The sequence below is a fragment of the Phyllostomus discolor genome, chromosome 8, assembly GCF_004126475.2.
Source record: "Phyllostomus discolor isolate MPI-MPIP mPhyDis1 chromosome 8, mPhyDis1.pri.v3, whole genome shotgun sequence".
Classification (NCBI taxonomy): Eukaryota; Metazoa; Chordata; class Mammalia; order Chiroptera; family Phyllostomidae; genus Phyllostomus; species Phyllostomus discolor.
The window spans coordinates 90,145,745-90,165,828 of NC_040910.2; the positions used below are offsets into that span (position 1 = coordinate 90,145,745).

The 20,084-nt window shown below is 41.2% G+C and overlaps 1 protein-coding gene and 1 long non-coding RNA gene across 5 annotated transcripts in view; one reads left to right on the forward strand and one right to left on the reverse strand.

The window, feature by feature from the left end:
• Window positions 1–12,696, reverse strand: part of MAP3K3 (mitogen-activated protein kinase kinase kinase 3) — a 61,430-nt gene extending 48,734 nt beyond the window's left edge. The window contains exons 1-3 of one of the 4 annotated variants that reach the window (XM_036033524.1): window positions 12,313–12,695; window positions 3,223–3,344; window positions 1,085–1,180 (exon numbers count right to left, since the gene is read on the reverse strand). In XM_036033524.1, coding sequence (XP_035889417.1) covers window positions 1,085–1,180; window positions 3,223–3,344; window positions 12,313–12,316 — 222 coding nt within the window. In that variant the 5' untranslated portion in view covers window positions 12,317–12,695. Of the gene's footprint in view, window positions 1–1,084; window positions 1,181–3,222; window positions 3,345–12,312 lie in introns of all 4 variants that reach the window. The other 3 variants (XM_036033525.1, XM_036033526.1, XM_028519046.2) reach the window with 3 other exon arrangements.
• Window positions 12,697–12,960: 264 nt separating this feature from the next.
• Window positions 12,961–14,961, forward strand: LOC118502171. The gene is made up of 2 exons (XR_004904867.1): window positions 12,961–13,540; window positions 13,913–14,961. It is a non-coding gene; the product is annotated as an uncharacterized LOC118502171 (long non-coding RNA).
• Window positions 14,962–20,084: the final 5,123 nt, after the last annotated feature.

Genomic DNA, 20,084 nt, shown 5'->3' on the forward strand with positions numbered 1-20,084 from the left:
AATAAATGTGAATTCACTCTGTAAACTGTAAAGTCCTATGTTAACTAACATATTTTAATGTCTCCAGGCTTTTAGGTTGGTTCTTTTTTCTTTTCTCTTTTAAAGATTTTATTTGTTTTCAGAGAGAGGAGAAGGAAGGATTTTCAGACAGAAGGGAAGGAAGGAGAAAGAGAAGGTGGGGAATGCAACCCAGGCACATGCCCTGACCAGGGATCTGAACTGGCAACTTTCGGTTAGCATGTCAGCACTCAATCCACTGAGCCACATGAGCCAGGACAGGCTGGGTCTTTTCATTACACTAAGTTGTGAACACCTCTCTCCCTAAAGGTTCCTCTTCACCCCCATCTCACCCTGTCCTTCCTAGAAATACATTCACTGAGACTTCCTCCCTCTTTCTGCTTTCAGGATTTTGGTGAAGAATACTTTTCCTGGTCAGAAGCTGAACATCTGCTACACTTCCCAGAAGAAACCATTCTACAACCTTGACTTTATAAGGGAAAAAAATTATCATTGTCCCTTTATCCAATGTTAGCATAACACTTTGAGCTTTAATTTCTAAACAGCCATGTTTGTTCCACAGCTTTACAAGTTTATGACAATGAGTAGAAACTTATGACCTGTGTGAAGAAATGAATGTGTCAATGAATCACCAACATCTCCAAGCATGTACTGAATGTCCTGCACAACAAATCAGCCATCCCTTATATAGTATATAAACTTGTGCTGTCTAAGACAATAGCCACTAGCCAGCCACATGTGGCTATTTACATTTAAAATAATTAAAATTCAGTTCCTCAATTGCTCATTAGCTATGTGTAGTAGTAGCTACTACATTGGCAGCACAAATATAGGACATTTCTATCATTGTAGAAAATTTACCAGATAGTACTGATAGAGTCTGCTTATGAATAATATTGTTGTGAGAAATGGTGACTAGAAGCACAGCACGTCAGTAATGAGTAACCAATGCTCCCTACAAAACCACTAAAACAAGTTGTCTGGGAAATGAACTCCATACTCTTCCAGCATTAGTTATCATGTTTAAAAGCATATTTTAACTTTAACGGGTAATTTGGTTCCTTACCCAAAATTCCTCTTTCTCACTGGCCCCTGCACATAAGCCTGTTGTTACTGTGGTGCTGTTCAGAAGGGCTGAGCTGATCCTGTTATGTTTTCTTTTCTTTAAAAACAAAAACCTGAGGTTAATGGTTTGTATCCTCTATGTAACAGAAAAAGTTGATGATATTCAAATAGATGATGGGTCCAAAGAGCCTGTACCTCTTGCTAAGATTACTTCCTAACCAGTACTCAATCATTTTCATAGCCTTCTACTTTCATAACCACTGACTACACTCCAATTATCAGCAGTAGCCACAATAAAAGATCAGGACTTCTCTATAATGACTTTTAGGCTCTAAGCAGAAGGATTTCTACAAGGTAAATACCCCTCAAGGACCACTCTACCCTTCCTTTTTCCAGCCTGGTCCCTTTGGGCCTTCCTTCTACTTCAAGAAAGCTTCTTGCCCTGATTGGTGTGGGTCAGTGGGCTGGGTGTCATCCTACAACTGAAAAGTTGCTAGTTTGATTCCCAGTTAGGGCACATGCATGCCTGCATTGCAGGCCAGGTCCACAGCTGGGGGTGTGCAAGAGGCAACCAATTAATGTTTCACTCCCTCTTTCTCCCTCCCTTCCCCCCTCTCTAACACTAACACACACACACACACACACACACACACACTCTTTTTTCTTTAAGGAAGAAAGCTTCTCCTTTTCACCTACAAACTGATATCCAGGCTAGTAGTCTTTTTGGAGAAAGATCAACTAACTAGAGCAGAGTTAGCAGGCACACCACACATAGGAAGACAGGAAGGAAAGTGAGGTCATTAGGCTCAAGCCTGGGGGAGGGGACTCACTTCTGGTAAAATGTTCCTTCCAAAAGCAGCTTTGAATAGCAATGAATTGCAGCAAGGGAGAACCCACACAATTAGACAGAATAATGCATGAAAATAGTACAAGAATGGGCTCTATTCTGTTCTACCCCCAGTTCTGTAAGGTAACCATAAAAATATAAGCAGCTTTCTAAACTAATCCTTCTGTTAGCATGAAACAAAAGGACTCAGATACCCCAGTTTCCCTAAAGGCAAGAAATACTCTAGGTGGCTACGTCTAGCATACCTCAGACAGAAAAAGTTCTAGGGCGTCATACTTTCTCTAGGAGCCAAGAGTACTTCTGAATAATTGGTAGACAAGGTACAAATGAGGAGAGAGGTTAGCTGATAAGAGAAGCACAAGGGAAGATGTCATGTACAAGTTTTCATCAAGCACACCAAACACTACCATCTGATATAATGCTAGATACCCACTAGGGGGGAAAGCTCCCAATCATTCACTCCTTTCTGCAGGCCGAAGTACCCAGGAAACAGGGAGATAAATGACACTGCAGGTAAGGTTAGCACATATGTTTAAGTGTTAACAAAAATAACAACTATTTTCCTGAAGAACCCCACAACTTTCAATAAAACAGGCACTCTCAACTAATTGAGTTAACAAAGGGAAACAACTGCAAATAACAATAATAAAATCACTCATTACCTTTAGAATACAGGGTCTGGCACAAATAATGCCCCATTTTTATTCAAACTCTTTTATTACAAAATCGTAAGATGTAATTCTGTAACATAACAATATCACACTCAAGCATACCATATGACATTTTACACAAAATGTTCAAATTAAAACTATAAATTATTACACCATATTATTACCTTACCAACCACACTCAAGCAGGCCTTACTTCTGCCAGACCCTGTATATCATATGACATTTTATTAAATAAATTTCCCTTAATTATATTTTACATAAGCTAATACAAAAATTAATTAAATCCTTATGCATAGATACTGTGAGGTAGCTAAAACCCTTCTGAGTTAGGGATCATAAATATGGATAAAATACTGGCTAAATAATCAGTAAAGGGGAAGTTATATGAATACTGTCCCATAATAAACAAAGGATTTATTCTTATTTTCCAAGGATGAAACCCTATACACAAAGTTAGATGCACAAGGCTTTGGAACTCCAGATCATGTTTCTTTCCACATTCTTTTAAGTGGTAAGTGATATATACCACTTAAAAAGTATGTATTCTTGGCTTCTCAAATATTTCCTATTTGAAACCCCCCCCCCATAAAATGTTTTTAAGTCCGCCAAGGCCACACACACCTGCCTATTTGGGTGACCCGTGTCTTTGTTCTTCATGGTCTCATATCCAGGCACCCGGGGACGTCGGCTCATCTGGAGGGCCACCAGATCCTTCATGATCGAGTTCAATGCCTCCTGTTCATCTGCAATGAAAGATGGCACATGGGTTAACATACTTTAGTACAGACCAGCAAAATTCTTTTACAAATTATATGACTAATCAGGAAGTTCTGCCCAGGTAAAATGACAGACCCCAAAACTATAATTATACACATCTGATGTCTCTAAAAAGTAGATAACTAAAGTCAGACTATGGTAGTTTGAATTTTAATAAATTCTTTACAGTTCTCCAGTCAGATCTCTGACAGCAATATTTACCAATTCACTGAGGACAACAGAGGTGTTCAAACAGCGCAATTCTTCCAGCGCCAAAGAAACTCAACCAGGAAAAACAGATGAAAAGTTGGAGTGAACGGAAGAGCAACATGGCACAGTGTAGTAGGGTACTGAGTGAAAAGATGAATTAATGGAGAGCTGATTATGGAACAGAGTTAGCCACAGACTTATTCCTAAAGTATCATATGTAGGAGATCACATTTTTAAAGGTACCAAACAAGGATCTCTCAGGTAGCTGCTTTGAAAAGAAGTCTGACAAGCCTAGCCTTTGAAGGCTCTCCGCCAAGTTTAGAGGCCTCCTGCTTCCCATAGGGAAGTCAAAAGGCAGCTCTATTGTTTTTCTTCCCTAACTGACCAAGCAATGCATTGTCTCTGTTTTACAGACATTACTTTTAATCCCCTTTTCTTGAAATAGCATGAAGTACTTGGATTCTCATGCACTAAAGACAACTGGCCGAAACCCAGAACCCAAACCAGGCCAATTCCATGTTTTGCAAAATTCTCCCATATCTTTCAAGAGATCCTGGCCCACTCAAATGGCATCTAAGAGTTGAAAATAAATAAATCTGTTGATCTGGAAAGGAACATGAAGGATGAATTATTACACCTGCTTTGGTGACAAGTAGTCACTTGGGGGCTTGGGGCACACCTTAAATAAGAATCAAGAACAAAAGACTCCACCCAAAGAGACTGCCAGTCTTCGGCCCTTTATCATTGTCCCTTGAAAATATTCTAATTCCCTGTGGAAAGGGAAGAACAGTATGAAGTATAGAAAGTAAAACAAGGTTTCTGCCTGTTCAGAAAAGTAAAATTAGATTTTACTTGCAGGAAAAACACCAGTAAGAGTAGCTTCCCATCTAATTCCACTTCAAAATATACATGTATTTAAAAGTATGCATGAGCGTGATACAGCTATATCAAACGAATGAGGTAAATGGGATAATGGATGAAGAAGTTGGTATTTACAGAAAGACATTTGTCAAAATTAAAACACATATACCCCACATTATTTTATATTTCCTAACAATTTTCTATAGGCTCCTTAAAGAAAGGGAACTGTTTCGGTATGTATTTGTTTGTTTTGTATTTTAACCTCCCAACCAAAGTTTAAAAACTAGAGAATAACATCCCAACCAAGGTGTAAAAACTAGAGAATAATATCTAAGCTAGGAAGTTTGGCATATGTATTATATACAGGCTTATATATTAAACTGGCTTATATATTATTAAATATGTATGTGTAAAATTGGGCCAACTATAACACTAAACTGTGATCAATATAAGGAGGATTATGACTAGGTAGGTGTTTTCTTACGGCATCCAGCAATATTCCTAACAGCAGAATACATGGAGTTTTCCATATCAAGGTAACCACCCTTACAATTGAGAATTTCAGTTGTCTCAACTCAGATACTGAACCAAGATGGACGTAAATACACACACACAGATGCAAACACATGCTTTTAAGTGAAATCCATGACAAATCGACTTTAGATGCCATTTCTAACTCGGTATAAGATGATGCTATTATAAGAGCTGGTTTATCAGGTTGACAAATTCTGTTTCCAGGAAACTAACCAATTCCTGGCATTACTTAATGGATAAACTTGTTTGGTAGTTCCAGCATTGAGAATACACTAGAGAAATGGTTTGGCACTACTTCTTGAAATCCAGGATAACTGACACAAGTGAAACAGGGTTACAGAATCTGATTTTGTGCCAAAGTCGAATACACTGCTAGAGGCAGACAGGATTTTAAACTGATACTTCAAACTGAGGAGATGGATAAAGACAGGAAGTAAATCAAGTGGCTCTTTTAGGCATTTCTTCCTAGATTGAGATTTCAACTGAATTATCAGCACTATGGCATGGGATTCCTTAAAAAATAAAAACAAACAAAACTTCAGAAAACAAATAGCAGCTTTCTTAGAGTACAGCAGTCAGTTCATGAACTTTGGAGTCAGAAGGAGCTGTGTTTAAGGAGACCTTGAACAAATCACTTATTCTCCCTAAACCTTAACTTCCTCATCTGTAAAATGGAGAAAATAAAGTATCATTTCAGAGTTGTCATAAAAGTTAAAAGAAAAAAAAATTATAGATTATTCCTCATGTTACCTCACACTTAGTAATGCTAAGAAAATGCTGGCTACTATGATCATCAATGGAAAAAACGTCAATAAGAGCCCTGTCTGGTGTGGCTCAATGGTTTGAGCATTGGCCTGTGAACCAAAGGGTCACTAGTTCGACTGTACGAGTAGTACAGTTGGGGCACATGCCGGGTTGTGGGCCAGGTCCCCAGTAGGGGGCATGCGAGATGCAACTGATGGATGTTTCTCTCCCTCTCTTTCTCCCTCCCTTCCCCTCTCCCTAAAAATAAATAGAATCTTAAAAAAAAAAAAAAAAAGGAAAGGGTCAATAGGAAAAGACTGAAAGCTATTTAATTTACTCTAATAATTAATTTTATTCCTGAACTTTTATTAATCATTAACAATAACCATTTCCTGAGTACCTATCATGTAGTATACATTACTTTTGAAAGATCTTCAAGGTATTCAAACTAGGTGTAAAAGGATAAACAGCACACAAATATGAGGTTATACAAACAAAGAGATTGAATTAGATGGTATACAAACCAGAGTATACAAACACACGTGCAAAATAATTTTTTTACAGTGTGAGTAGCAAGAGTAGTACAGATTTTACATAATCATTAACATAATTATTAATTATGGAATAAAGATTTTTTCTTATGAAAGATTTTAATTATGAAAGAAATATTAATTATGAAATAATAAATTTTAAAAAACTACGGTATGAGTAGAAAGAGGAATATAGATTTTACATAATTATTTACATAATTGTTAATTATGAAAGAATAAAGATTCTTTCAGAAAAGCAAGCTGTTCCAACTATACGGGAGAATTTAAAAAATGAACTGAAGAGGAGAAACAACATAAAAGCAACTGAGATGTAGAGGGGAAAAAGGGACTGACCCTCAGTGAGTTGTAATCCTTATAGAGTAGGAAGAAGGTATTCTAGCAAAGAACACTTTAAGAAGATTGGGGGGGGGGGAATAATAATAATAATAATAACACCATGGAAGCCAAGAGCAAAGAAGGGCAGTGGCAAACACAGGCCAGGCAGGTCCAATAGAGTGGTAGAGGTAGAAACAAAATTTTAAAGAGAATTAGAAGCTGGGGATTAGAAGTAGTGGAAATCAACAATTAATTCATTTGTGAACTTTACATGTGAACAAGCTGAAGTAGGGGTGATAGTGCTATAAAGACATCCTGAGGATGGGGGTGGTCTGACACACTTAAAACTACCAGGAAGAAGCAGAAAGGAAGAAGACAATTCTAGAAATTAAGAGCTTGAGAATTTAGAGGGGAGGAGTATTCAAAGAAAATAGAAAAGGGATCTATGAAACAAGGATTAGAGTTCAGGCTTAAAAAATGGAAGCACTTAAATTGTCTCAAGAAGACAGCTATCCTTAATTATCCAGTAGCATGTACTCCTTCTCCAGATGGTATAGAGGCTGCAGAGCAACACATTCCTCTCTAGCTCCATCAGGAAGTCACTCTCCCAGGCCCAGGTATACTTCTCCACCTAAAAGCAGGGTCTTAAGGCACTCTCACTTATGAATCCCCTTGGCTAAAACCCTGGAGAAGTTTTCAAAAGTACCATGTCCTTCAGTAAACACTGTTGTCCTTTATGATGTCTATTTACTAGGTCAGACACTCTCTCTTTCCCATATTCTGTATACAAATCTCCAGGGCAATATTCAAATCTTTGTTTTCACTTAATAACACTATTTCTTTATCTTGCCAACGCTTTACCCTACTGTGCCAGATTGTCTAATCACAATGCTCACTGGGGAAATCCTGTGCTTCAGACTCTCCCTGAGTCAGACTTTACTATCTTACTCTACATATTTCACATACTCCCACTGTCTCCACCCTATCCATACCTGGGCAAACATCATTTTATAATAAGTATAAGCAAAAAGGCCTGATCCTCAATTCACAAGAAAATATTTTTTTTAAAGTATGGGGACAGTTCAGAAGTTACATTCTTTTTTTTAAAGATTGTATTTATTTATTTTTATAGAGAGGGGAAGGGAGGGAGAAAGAGGGAGAGAAACATCAATGTGTGGTTGCCTCTCAAGTGCCCCCCACCCAGGACCTGGCCTGCAATCTAGGCATGTGCCCTGACTAGGAATCGAACTGGCGACTCTTTGATTTACAGTCCTGTGCTCAATCCATTGAACCATACCAGCCAGGGCAATTCACAAGAAATTTTTGTTCTTCAAGGACATGGTTGAACTTTTGCTAGATCTTAAAGTCAATTCTGTTGTTTTTCTATTTCTGGGATACAAGAATCCTTCCATATTAGTTGATGGTTCAAAATTTAAAAATACAAATTACAAAGTAAGCCAGTGCTTCATCATAAGAATCAATATAACCCCACTATATGTAAACATTTAATGAAATTAACATAAAGGTCTGACTACAGGATTATGTCAGTCCCAAAACTACAGAATCAATCTCTCCCTCCTGTGTACCTTTACACAATTTCGACAAAGTACAACCTACAACACCCCATTGCACTTACTTGTTTGCATGTTTCTGGTTCACCTTAAATGTAACTTTTTTTTAAAACAAAGAAAGCTGCTTCTTTGTTTTTAAAAAAGTGTTTTTTAATAAAGATTTTATTTATCCATTTTCAGAGAGAGGGGAAGGGAGAAAGAGAAGGAGAGAAACATTAATAAGTTGCCTCTCAAACACCCCCAACAGGGGACACAACCCAGGCATGTACCCTGATAGGGAATCGAACCAGAGAGGTCCTGCTTTGCAGAACAATGCCCAACCCACTAAGCCACACAGGTCAGGGGTAACTGTAACTTCTTAAAGACAGGATTAATTCAGATACAGGGCCTAACACTTCATCTGACATTCAATAAATGGACAAAGAATTAAGTGGATAGCTTACAAAGAACCCAGAAAACTGTTCATCTTTTGAGTATTCCCCTAAGTAACATTTAGTTAGACAGATATTCACTTTTTTACAAATGCCTAAAATTCAGTTTTAAAATCCAGCTGTCATTTTTTAAATGATCAGAAATCTAGTTGTATCACTGCCATATTGGTTCATTATATGGTGATCCCGATTTCAATGAAAACAGCTGCTAACTATTCAGAGCCTACTCAGGTGGTCAGACTCTAGCCAAACTGAACTGAGACTGGTCTAACTGGGAGCTTCCAACAGCCTGGGAGCTATAGAGGCACAGATGTCTATAAATCACATTTATTCTGACTTCAAACCAAGTTATCAAACCAGAACCATACCATCATTAATCCTAGACTCAGGTCACTCTAGTTTCCTATAACATTTCCAAGCTGTTACATATTATTCAGTAATACTTCCCACTAAGTTTCAGATTGCATTTATAAAAATCCAAATGCATTATTAACAGCATTTGCCATTATAAATGCTAAAACGAGGAGAGAATTCTAGTATGACAAAGAAAAAATGACCAATCTCAGTTTTTTAAAATAACCACACAGCATGAAAGAAAAAATATCCCTATTACTGATAGGAAATACAGGGATAAGTGTAGTTTCCACTAGAAATTTACTGGGGCTAACAGCCAATAAAAAAAAAATCTGACTTGTTTTTATTAGCAACCCAAGTTGTCAAGCAGGCTTGAGTCTGGAGCTTAGAACAGCTCAGGAAAATATGACTACCTGCAAGGATTCAAATTAGCTTTAGTCCTTTCCTCATTGTGCTTGAGTTTAATGAGTATAATGAAAATATTAATAAGTCTATGTCTTTCTCTTATCAACCCTTGAGTTTATTTATAACTATAGCAACTAAAGCAAACTAACAGGTCTTGGAATTTGATTTTTCATTATTAATATCGCCAAAATGGAAACTAGTATTTAAGAGAGAAACTCTGTGTGTGTGTGTGTGTGTGTGTGTGTCCATCCTTGCTGAGCATTATACAAAGCAAATTTAAAAGCCAGGTTCTGGGAGAATTCAGTTATTAGCTCTGCAAGTCAAGGTCACCTACAAAAAGGAAAGGGATGGTACAAGGGGAAAGTGCTGAAGAAAGCCAGGCAGTGGTTCTCAAACCGACTTGCCTAATACACTGTAGCCACCAGGCAAGTTAATTCCCTCCTCACAGTCTCAGTTTTTTCATGTAAAACTGATGCTGGGACAAATGAGAAGGCACTGAGATCCTGGTCCTTTTTTCTTTTAAAAAATCTTTTAGCCCTGCTGGTGTGGCTCAGTGGATTAGCGCTGGCCTACCAACCTAAAGGTAGTAGGTTTGATTCCCAATCATGGCACATGCTTGGGTTGTGGGCCTGGTCCCCAGGTGGGGGGGGGGGGGTGAGAGGCAACCGATCAACATATCTCTTGCACATGGATGTTTCTCTCTCTTTCCCCCTTCCCCTCTTTCTAAAAGTAAATTAAAAAATCTTTAAATATATAAATAAAAATAAAAATCTTTTAGTTCTTCAATATTATTTTGTATTAGTTTCAGGTGTGCAGCATAGTGGTTAAACAATTATATACTTTACAAGTCTTCCCCCTGATGTTTCCAGTACCCACCTGGCACCATACATAGTTATTACAATATTATTGACTATATTTCCTATGCTGTACTTTACATCTCCATGACTGTTTTTGTAACTAGCAATCAATATTTCTCAATCTCTTCACCTTTCTCCTTTTTCCTTTGGGGCTCTAGACTCCACCTATATAGTTTCTTTCCTCTCCATCACTGCCCCTCCATAGACTTATAAACAAACTTTTTTAAAAGATTTTATTTATTTATTTTTAGAGAGGGAAGGGAGGGAGAAAGAGAGAGAGAGAAACATCAATGTGCAGTTGCTGGGGGCCGTGGCCTGCAACCCGGGCATGTGCCCTGACTGGGAATCGAACCTGTGACACTTTGGTTTGCAAACAAACAAACTTTTGAAAATGATTCAAAATGTGAAAACAGGCTGACATCTATTTTCACTTCAGACAATGAAAAGTAGCCAAGACATCTGGGCACTCTAACTGGTTTACCAGTCAAGAAAGTGGTGAGTGGGAGATCTGCACACTCTCAAGTATTTCACACTCCCCTCTGGGATTTAAGACTGCCCTCACAGGACAAAGAGGAAAGACTTACTAGGAAGACTATCAAAAATATAGGTTCACAAATCAATTCAAAGATTTAGTTCAATCATCAAATTCCAGAACACAAGACTAAAGAGGACAAGAAGAATTATGGGCCCCATTTACAGTAAATGTTCAATAAGTATTTATTGAATTATGTATTTAAATACCAGGCTTTACTGGATTCCATTTCTGCTTATTGTTACAGGAGACTTTCCCTAGAACAGTAAGCACTTCTGAGGTAAAGCATGGGAAGGCAAGAGTAAGCCCAGCAAGTGAACGAATCCATCCCTTACCATATGAGGGGCAGCTTGGACTACAAGGCAGTTCATTCAAAGTCCAAAGATGGGAGGCAAAAGAGTATTTGTTCAATGTGACACAGCATACACTTAACCTCCTACAAAAATGACTTGACCTTGCTATAGGGCAAAGCAAACATTAATGTTCCCTCCACATGGAGCACTTCACAGATGCAATGAATGGCTCTGCAAAGGATTCTTTCACTACAGTTTACTCCTTGATTATTTAGGGCAATAGCAAAACTTTCCAAAACTTGTGAATGCACACAACAGTATTCCAATAACTGATCCAGTAAGACAAACAAAGTACATCTAAAATGTTATTTGCTTCTTGATCTAGTCCAATGGTCATTTGCTAAGTTACAAAAAAGGACATGGAATGGAATTCGGTTCAAATGCGTGTGGAAGACATTAAAAGCTTTTCTTTGATAACATCTTCACAACAGAAGTTGCAAATATTGAGGAAATGATTTCGTAGAGATTCTTTTGTGTAGCTAATGCTTCTCTCAATATAATTCCTGGGATATCGCAAAATAAAAATAACGATGCCAGAACAACGTTGCAATCGGATTTTTCAAAAAGTAGGACGTGAACTGTAACTGGCAGCCCCCGAACAATTCCCAGCCTTCAGCAATCTCAGTTCAGCTCGCAAGTCTCAACCACGCTGTTGATAACAGTGATTGCCGTTTTAATCACCTCCCAGCCTATCTCTCCGCACGTCCTCCCCCCTCGCGCACAGGGCACGAGAGCAAGCCCCGGGAACTCTCTCACAGGCCGGCCTGTGTGAGCAAAGGGAAGGAAATGACACAGGCAGGAAAAAAAAGCAAATCAAGGAAAAGACACAACAGCAGCTGGGCCTGCACCAGCCTCCAGCCCGGGCCCCGCACCGCGCTCTCGCTCCCCCACCCTCGAGCTCGCGGGCCGGCTCGCTCAGGCCAGGGCGGGCTGCGCCGCCGAGCAAGGGCCCCGGATCCCGCCGCCGTGTCCTTGGGATGCACCCGCCGCGCGGCCCAGAAGGAGGCTGCCGAGTGGGTTTTGCCAGCCGGGGCCGCCCGGGTGGACCAAGGGAGCCAGAACCCCCGCCCAGACTGTGAAGCCGCGAGCCGGGCGGGCAGGCTCCGCCGGTTCGCAGCCTCGGCCGGGAGGGCTGTCCATGCCTGTCAGGCGGTGGCCCAGGGTCCTCCTCCCCTAATCCCGGGGCGGGGCGACGCGAAGTAGCGCGGGCACAGGCCGGGGCGGTGGCGACACTCACCCATGGTGGCGATGGCGGCGGCGGCTGCTCGGGCCCGAGTGTCACCTCCGCAGCCGGGGCTGCATGCCGGGGGCCCGGGCGGCGGGGACGGCAGCGGGCCTGGCTCCGCGCGGGGGGCGCGGGCTGAGCTCGGGCCCCCCGCCGCCTCCCCAGGCTCCGGCTCCGGCTCCGGCCGCGGCCGGGCGCTGTGGCATGGGCAGGGTGGCCCGCTACATCCCCGGAGCTCCTCGGCTCGGCCCAGCCTGGCCTCGGCTGCGCCGCTCGGCCCTCCCGCTGACCAGTCGCTCAGTCCCGCAGTTCCTCCGTCGGGCCACCGTTCTCCACCTCAGGAACGCTCCGAAAAACAAACCGCTGGTCGCGCAGCTCGCCCCCTTGCCTGTCACTCACTCCACAGCTCGCCAATCCCAGGCAGTCGCGGGGCCTTCGTACCACCCCCACTCATTACAGCAGCCAATAACAAGGAGGAAGTCGCTGCCCCCGCCGCCCCCCGCCCCCCGCCCCCCTCTCCACCGCTGTCTCCCCAACACCCTCTCAGCCGCCAGCTAATCATCGGCACCACACGATGAATCAATCCCGCCTACTCTCTCAGGATGCCAATGGGCGAAGCCAAGGAGGTTTCCGAGGGCTATCTACCGCCTGTCAATCATCGAAACAGCCCCCAGTTCACTCCATTGCTAGCCAATCACGTAGAGGGATCGGATCACCCGCCTCTGCGCATCCCTTGATGGCTTGCTCTCCCTCTTCCCGGAGGTGTTGGTCGCTCCAATCACAGCTCGCGCGTGAGGCTCCGCCCACAGCCTCAAGTGCCTTCAGTCTACGAAGGTTCCGCAGGCGCGCGGGCTGGCGCGGTTCCCCGCCGGCTACTTTGGGATAGGAGTTTCGGAAGGCGTCTGGATGGCCTCCCAGGCCTTCCGCCCTCGGCGCTCTCCGAGGTCTCCGAGGCCAGTGTCCTGCCTCTCCCTCCCTGTGCCCACGCTGGGTGTGTAATAAACGGGGAGGGTTCTGGCTCGAAGCGATTGCCGGCGTGTGGTCACCTCCTCCGTGGGATCCCCGGGCCAGTCCTCCGGTGCAGAAGCTACGTTTGCCTGGAGGCAAGGGGGCCTCACCACTGCATGCCTTTTCCTGCGTCTTATACCTCCTGGACCACACCCTCCGAGAGACTGGGGTAGTCCTGGAATGTGGGTCCTCGGAAATCTGGGAGTTCCGATACTGGCCAAGGCCGAAACCAGTAAGTGGCAAAGCCAGAAAGGGGAGGAAGACCCAAAACCTTTTTTCCGGGTTATAAAAGTAGCACAAGCTCTGTGTATTAAACTTGGGGAAAAGACCCCACCTCAAAGTTAATTTTATCTTTCCTGCCTAGATATACAACGTTGGACAAAAAAGGCTTCGTATTGTTTTGTGGTTTGCTTACATTTTATTACAAGTGTTTTCCCGTGCCCCTGAATATAGTTCCAAAACAATAGTACTGGCTACATGGTATCTCAAAGTAGAGAGTGGCCATAGTTAATTTCCCCAGACCCCCATTGTTCAACATTTTGTACGCCCAGACCTTTAGATTCCAAGTCCACCACAATTAATAAGGGCTCTTTTTCTGTTTCAGTGTCATGAAATGAGATGCCAGAATAATCTTCCTCAGGTGCGATTTTCAACGGTCAACTAAGAACCATTAGTGGTGGCTTTGCCATGGGTGTCAAGTCTCAAGAATTACCCCAGACTCCTTTATTTACAGCCCCACCTCAATATTTATCAGTCCTCTAGTCCTGTTTTCTGGAACAAACGTTTAAGTCTGTCATTTTCCCTCTTGATTAGATCCCTACCCAGTTTATTGTAGTTCCTTAACTATAGAAACCTCTTTTTTTTCTGGGAAGAAGAGATAAGAGTATAGGGAAAAGAAAGTTACTATTTATCAGTCATTCACTATATGCCAAGCATGTCCTTTCATATAGTCTTCCTAATAATTCTGAGATCAGTAAATACTATTGGCATTTAAAGGATGAAAATGAAGCTCAGAGAACTTAAGTACCGTGTACAAGTCGTAGAGTCAGGATTCCTATCTGGTATGTCTGATACCCAAAGGCTGTGTTTTTGCACTAGGCCAGTGTTTCTCAACTGGTCATCTCCCCCCCCCCCCCCCCCACATTAGCACCCACCAAGTTAATTAAATTAAAATTCTTTCTGATTAGAGAAATTAAATATTAGGGAATAAGATTTTGTCAGGTAGGGTTGAGTTTTGAAAGCCGCACACCATTGTATTATCTAACTTTTTTGGCACCCATTAAGAATCTCTTTTCACCCAGAATAAAATGCAATCTTTGTCACCATTTGAGGATATCACTCTGTTGAGACTGAGTGTAATAGGCTTATGCTGGAGGTCATAGTCTGCCAATATGAGGCTTAGATTTGACCTTTAATTTTATTGACCTGAGATAAATCCTTTTTTAAAAAGACACATTTATGCCAGTAGAAATAGGTACCTGCTTCATGGTCTGTATCCAAAGGTCTATTCAGCAGCTTCTCTTGGACTCCCATTGCATCTAGTACTTAGTTCATCAAAGCACTTGGTCTACTCTACTGTAGTTGACTTTAAGTAAGCATCAAGACAGGAACTGTCATTCAAATGAGCATGCCTAGCATCTTTCATAGCACATTTAAAAAATATTTGCTGAATAAATAAGTGAACCTCAAACAGGGATATTAGCAATTGAATGTAATTTCCATAAGTGCTCACTTTTAGCTATGTATTTTATCTTATTTTTCTATGCTATTTCTCTGCTCACTCTTCATTTCTCCCTAAGAAGCCTTCCACCTGGGCCACGCCTTCTCAAGTCTGTTCCCTGGGTTTTACACTGAATAGATGCCCCTGGTTAAGCACCTGAGCCATATGTGACCCCAAGAATCACAAGCTGCCCCTAGTACTAGGGCCTCAGAAATTGCTGGTCCCATTAGACAGCCCAATCACACACCAGCTATATGGTCTTTTCATTTCAAGAGCATAGGGACATTTGGACAAGTGATGGAGAAAAATACAAATGAATGCTCTTAGGGGATAGCTCAATGAATTTGGTTTAAAAAAAAGAAACCAACAAACTTATCACCTGATTTGATAAAAATTCTTTTACGTAAGGGGTGAAGTTTAGTATATTCAAATCTACCAGTTCAACCAGTTAGTTTATCTGCATTGCTGATGAATGATAAACACAATATAGATTTTTACAATGATGATGTTTAACATATCATTGACATTTACTTCTAACAAAAAATTGCTTTTCATTGTGAAATTCCTAAAAAGTACTTTGCAAGTGAGAAAATGTAAAGAATGTTTATTACCCTGGCTGGTGTGGCTCAGTGGATTGAGCTCTGGCCTGCAAACTGGAAGGTCATAGGTTTGATTCCCAGTCAGGGCACATGCCTGGGTTGTGGGCCAGGTCCCCAGTTGCGGGTGTGTGAGAACCAACTGATTGATATTTCTTTCCCTTTCTTTCTCCCTCCCTTTCCCTCTATAAAACTAAATAAATTTTTTAAAATGTTCATTGAAGCATCTTTTGTAAGATAGACAATCCAAATGTCCACTGACAGGAGACTAGTTACTTTTTTTATTATAATAGCTTTATTTAAGTATATTTTATTGATTATGCTATTCAGCTGTCCCAGTTTTTCCCTTTGCCTCCCTCTACCTGGTACCCCTCTTATCTCCAGCAATGCCTCCCAACCTTAGTTCATGTCCATGGGTCGTGCATGTAAGTTCTTTGGCTTCTCCATTTACTATGCTATTCTTAACATCCCCATCTATTTTGTTCCTACCAATTGTGCTGCTTAATCCCTGTACCATTTCCCCCATATTCCTTCCCCCTCCCAGCTGATAACCCTCCAAATGATCTCTATAACTATGATTCTGTCCCTGTTCTGGTTGTTTGCTTAGTTTTTTATTTTGTCAAGATTCAATGTTGAGAGTTGTGAATTTGTTGACTTTTTAATGTTCATGGTTTTGGTCTTCTTTTTCTTAAATAAGTCCCTTTAACATTTCCTGTAATAATGGCTTGGTGATGATGAACTCCTTTAGCTTTACCTCCTCTGGGAAATACTTTCTCTGCTCTTTCATTCTAAATAATAGCTTTGCCTGGCTGGCATAGCTCAGTGGATTGAGCACGGGCCGGGAACCAAAGTGTCCCAGGTTCGATTCCCAGCCAGGGTACATTCCTGGGTTGCAGGCCATAACCCCCAGCACATTGATGTCCCTCTCCCTCTCCCTCCCTCCCTTCCCTCTCTAAAAATAAATAAAATCTTTAAATAATAATAATAATAATAGCTTTGCTGGACAGAGTGATAATCTAGGTTGTAGGTCCTTAGTTTTCATGACTTTGAATACTTCTTGCCAGTCCCTTCTTGCCTGCAGTTTCTTTTGAGAAGTCAGCTAATAGGAATTCCTTTGTAGGTAACTCTCTGCTTTTATTTTGCTGCTTTTAAGACACTCCCTTTATCTTTAACCATTAGCATTTTAATTATGATGTTTCTTGGTGTGTTGCTCTTTGAGTCCAACTTGTTTGGGACTCTATGCTTCCTGGACTTGTATGTGTATTTGCTTTGTCAAATTAGAGAAATTTTCTTTTATTATTTTTTCAAATAAGCTTTCAATTTCTTGCTCCTCCTCTTCTCCTTCTGGCACCCCTATGATTCAGATGTTGTCACATTTGGAGATGTCTCAGAGGTTCCTACACCTATACTCATTTTTTTTAATTCATTTCTTCTTTCCGTTCTGGTTGAATGTTTATCTCTTCCTTATGTTTCAAATCATTGCTTTCAATCCGGGCTTCCTTCCCTTCTCTGTTGGTGGTTCCCTATGGATTTTTCTTTATTTCACTTAATGTAACCTTTAGTTCTTCCTTTATTTTCTGCTGTACTCAAGGAGTTCTCTGAGCATCCTAATCAGCAGTGTTTTGAACTCTGTGTCTGATAGGTTGGCTATCTCTGTTTTGCTTAGTTTTTTCTGGGGTTTTATTCCGTTCTTTCATCTAGGCCATATTTCTTTGTCTCCTCAATTTGGCAGCCTCCCTGTGTTTGTTTCTATGTATTAGGTAGAGCTGCTTTTACTCCCTGTCTTATTAGCGTGGCATGTGCAGAAAGGACACCTGTAAATTGTGTGGGGCAGAGCCTTAGGTAATTGTCAGGGCAGGGCAGCCCACTTTATTGTTTGTGGCTGCATTGGGAGGGCTCAGATAGGGAGCAATGCCACCGCCTGGCTTCTGGAGGCTTTCCCAGCACCCACCCATTTTCGTCACTTCACCCCTTTCCTGTGTGAGACTGGAGCTCTTCCAGCTGCTGCTCCAGTGGTGAAGCCCAGAATGGGTGGGTTTGCATACATTCTAGGACCGTTTGGGCCCTTTAAATGGCAAAAATTGAGCAGTTCCTTCTGCCATCCCAACTCCCATCGGTTTTCACAGCTAGAGGTAACAGGGACTTATTTTCCCAGTGCTGGAACCTTGGGCTATGTGGTCTGGCCTGGGGCTGGGATTGCTTGCTCCCAAGGTATCCCTCCTGATTTTCATCCACCATACATGAACGTGGGACCATCCATTTAGTCCCGCCACTGCTTCTCTGCCTGTCTCCGTCACTCCACCCCTCCTAACTGTCTGTATGAATGTGGCTTCTTTAAATCCTTGGTTGTCAGACTTCCATACAACTTGATTTTCTGGCAGTTCTGGGTGTTTTAGTTTTGAGATCTTGTAATTCTTTCTGTGACTGCATAAGGAGGCAAAGTGTGTCTACCTATACCTCCATCTTGAATGAAAGTTAAATTACTGTTTTTTAAAAGATTTTATTTATTTATTTTTAGAGGTAGAGAAGGGAGGGAGAAAGAGAGGGAGAGAAACATTGATGTGAGATAGGAACATCAATTAGTTGCATCTCGTATGCACCCTGACGAGGGACCGAATCCGTAACCCAGGCGTGTGCCCTGATTGGGAAATGAACTGGCAACTTTTGAGTTCACGGGACAATGCCCAGCCAACTGAGCCACACTGGTCAGGGCTAGTTAAATAAATTATTATACAAAATTATTATAAATTAAATTATTAATAAAATAAATCATTATATTATTATATACTAATAAATACAATAAGATACTTTGTAGCTGCCAAAAAATAGTGGAGCAGACTTCATACTAATGCCAAAAAGTGTCCAGGATATATTGTGAAGTGGAAAAGACAGGTTATAAAGCAGAAATGTATAGGGTGATCACATTTCTGTTTTTAAAAATATTCACTCATACTTAGTGGGAAAAAAGGCCAACATTTATTAAACATTTACTATTACCAGGTACTGTTCTAAGTGCTTAACATGTGGGGTGGGGCAAAAGTAGGTTTATAGTTGTTCGTATGGAAAATAATCCAAGAATTAATAAATAATAATATAAGAATAAACTGTGTTTCATGTACTCACAACTGTTAACCTACTTTTGCCCCGCCCTGTATATTAACCTAATTTAATTCTCAGAATAGCCTTATGAGCCCTGGCCAGGTAGCTCACTTGGTTTGAATATCATCCAATACCTCAAGGTTGCGGGTTTGATCCCTGGTCAGGGTACATACAAGAATCAACCAATGAATGCAAAAATAAGCGGAACAACAAACTGATATTTCTCTTTCTCCGCCTTCCTCTCTTTCTGTTAAAATAAATCAATAATGAAAATTAAAACCAGTCCTATGAAATAGATACTATTATCATCATTTTATAGATGAAGAAAAAGCTACAGAGAGGTTAAGTCCTCATCCAGGGTTGCTAGCAATTCACAGTCAGAATGTGTTCCCCAGTAGACTGGTTCCAATGAGTAGATAATACAGATTAATGGTAGTTATATCTTAGAAGGGTGGGATTAGATGGGACCTTTATTGTTATACATTTCGATATGGTTTGACTCTTTAAAAAATAATGCATGTTACCCTTCTGTCAGAGACAAAAAAAAAAAAAAAAAGAAGAAAGCAAAAACTGCTATTCCAGTCACTTCCTGGGGACAGAATAAAGAGAGAAAGTGATTTCATGTGCCCTGGCCACATAGCTCAGTTGATTTGTTTGCTGTCCTAGTATACCAAGGTTGAGGGTTCACTCCCCAGTCGGGGCACATAAAAGAATTAACCAATGAATGCATAAATAAGTGGAACAACAAATCAATGTTTCTCTTCCCCTCTTCCTCTCCCTCTAAAATCAATAAGTAAAAATTTAAAAGAAAAAGAGAAAGAAAGTGATTTCAGTCCAGACTAGTGTGGTATCTACCAAAACACTGTTTTGCCAGACCTACTGGCTCATTTGCCTTCACAGAATGTCTCCAGAGCAGTCCCTAAGAATTCAAATAAAAGTCTAAAATTGGGGGTCTTTTAGAGTTTGAAGTTTTACTGACTGTTATGCTGTTTCAGAGGCAGAAAAGAAAATAACTCAAGCACATGGTTGAAACTCCATAGTGGGCTGGAGGCAGGGCCTTCACTGTTCCTGTTCAATTCAGCCAGCACCTCTGGCAGAGCCAGCAGGCAGCTACCTATCACATGAATGATTCTTGTGAGAGTCAAGGCTGTGAACAGCATTATCACAGATACCTCTACCCACTGAGAGGACACCTGAAAAGGAACCCAAGCCAGCTACCAAATGCTCAGTGATTTTGTATTGCTAAGACAATGACCAAAACCAAGGCAAAGGCAGGCCAGGACCAGATCCCATTCTTTTGACTTTAAGGTATACCTAACCCTAACCCTTGTCACATGGTATCTCCCTAGTTGGACAATAAC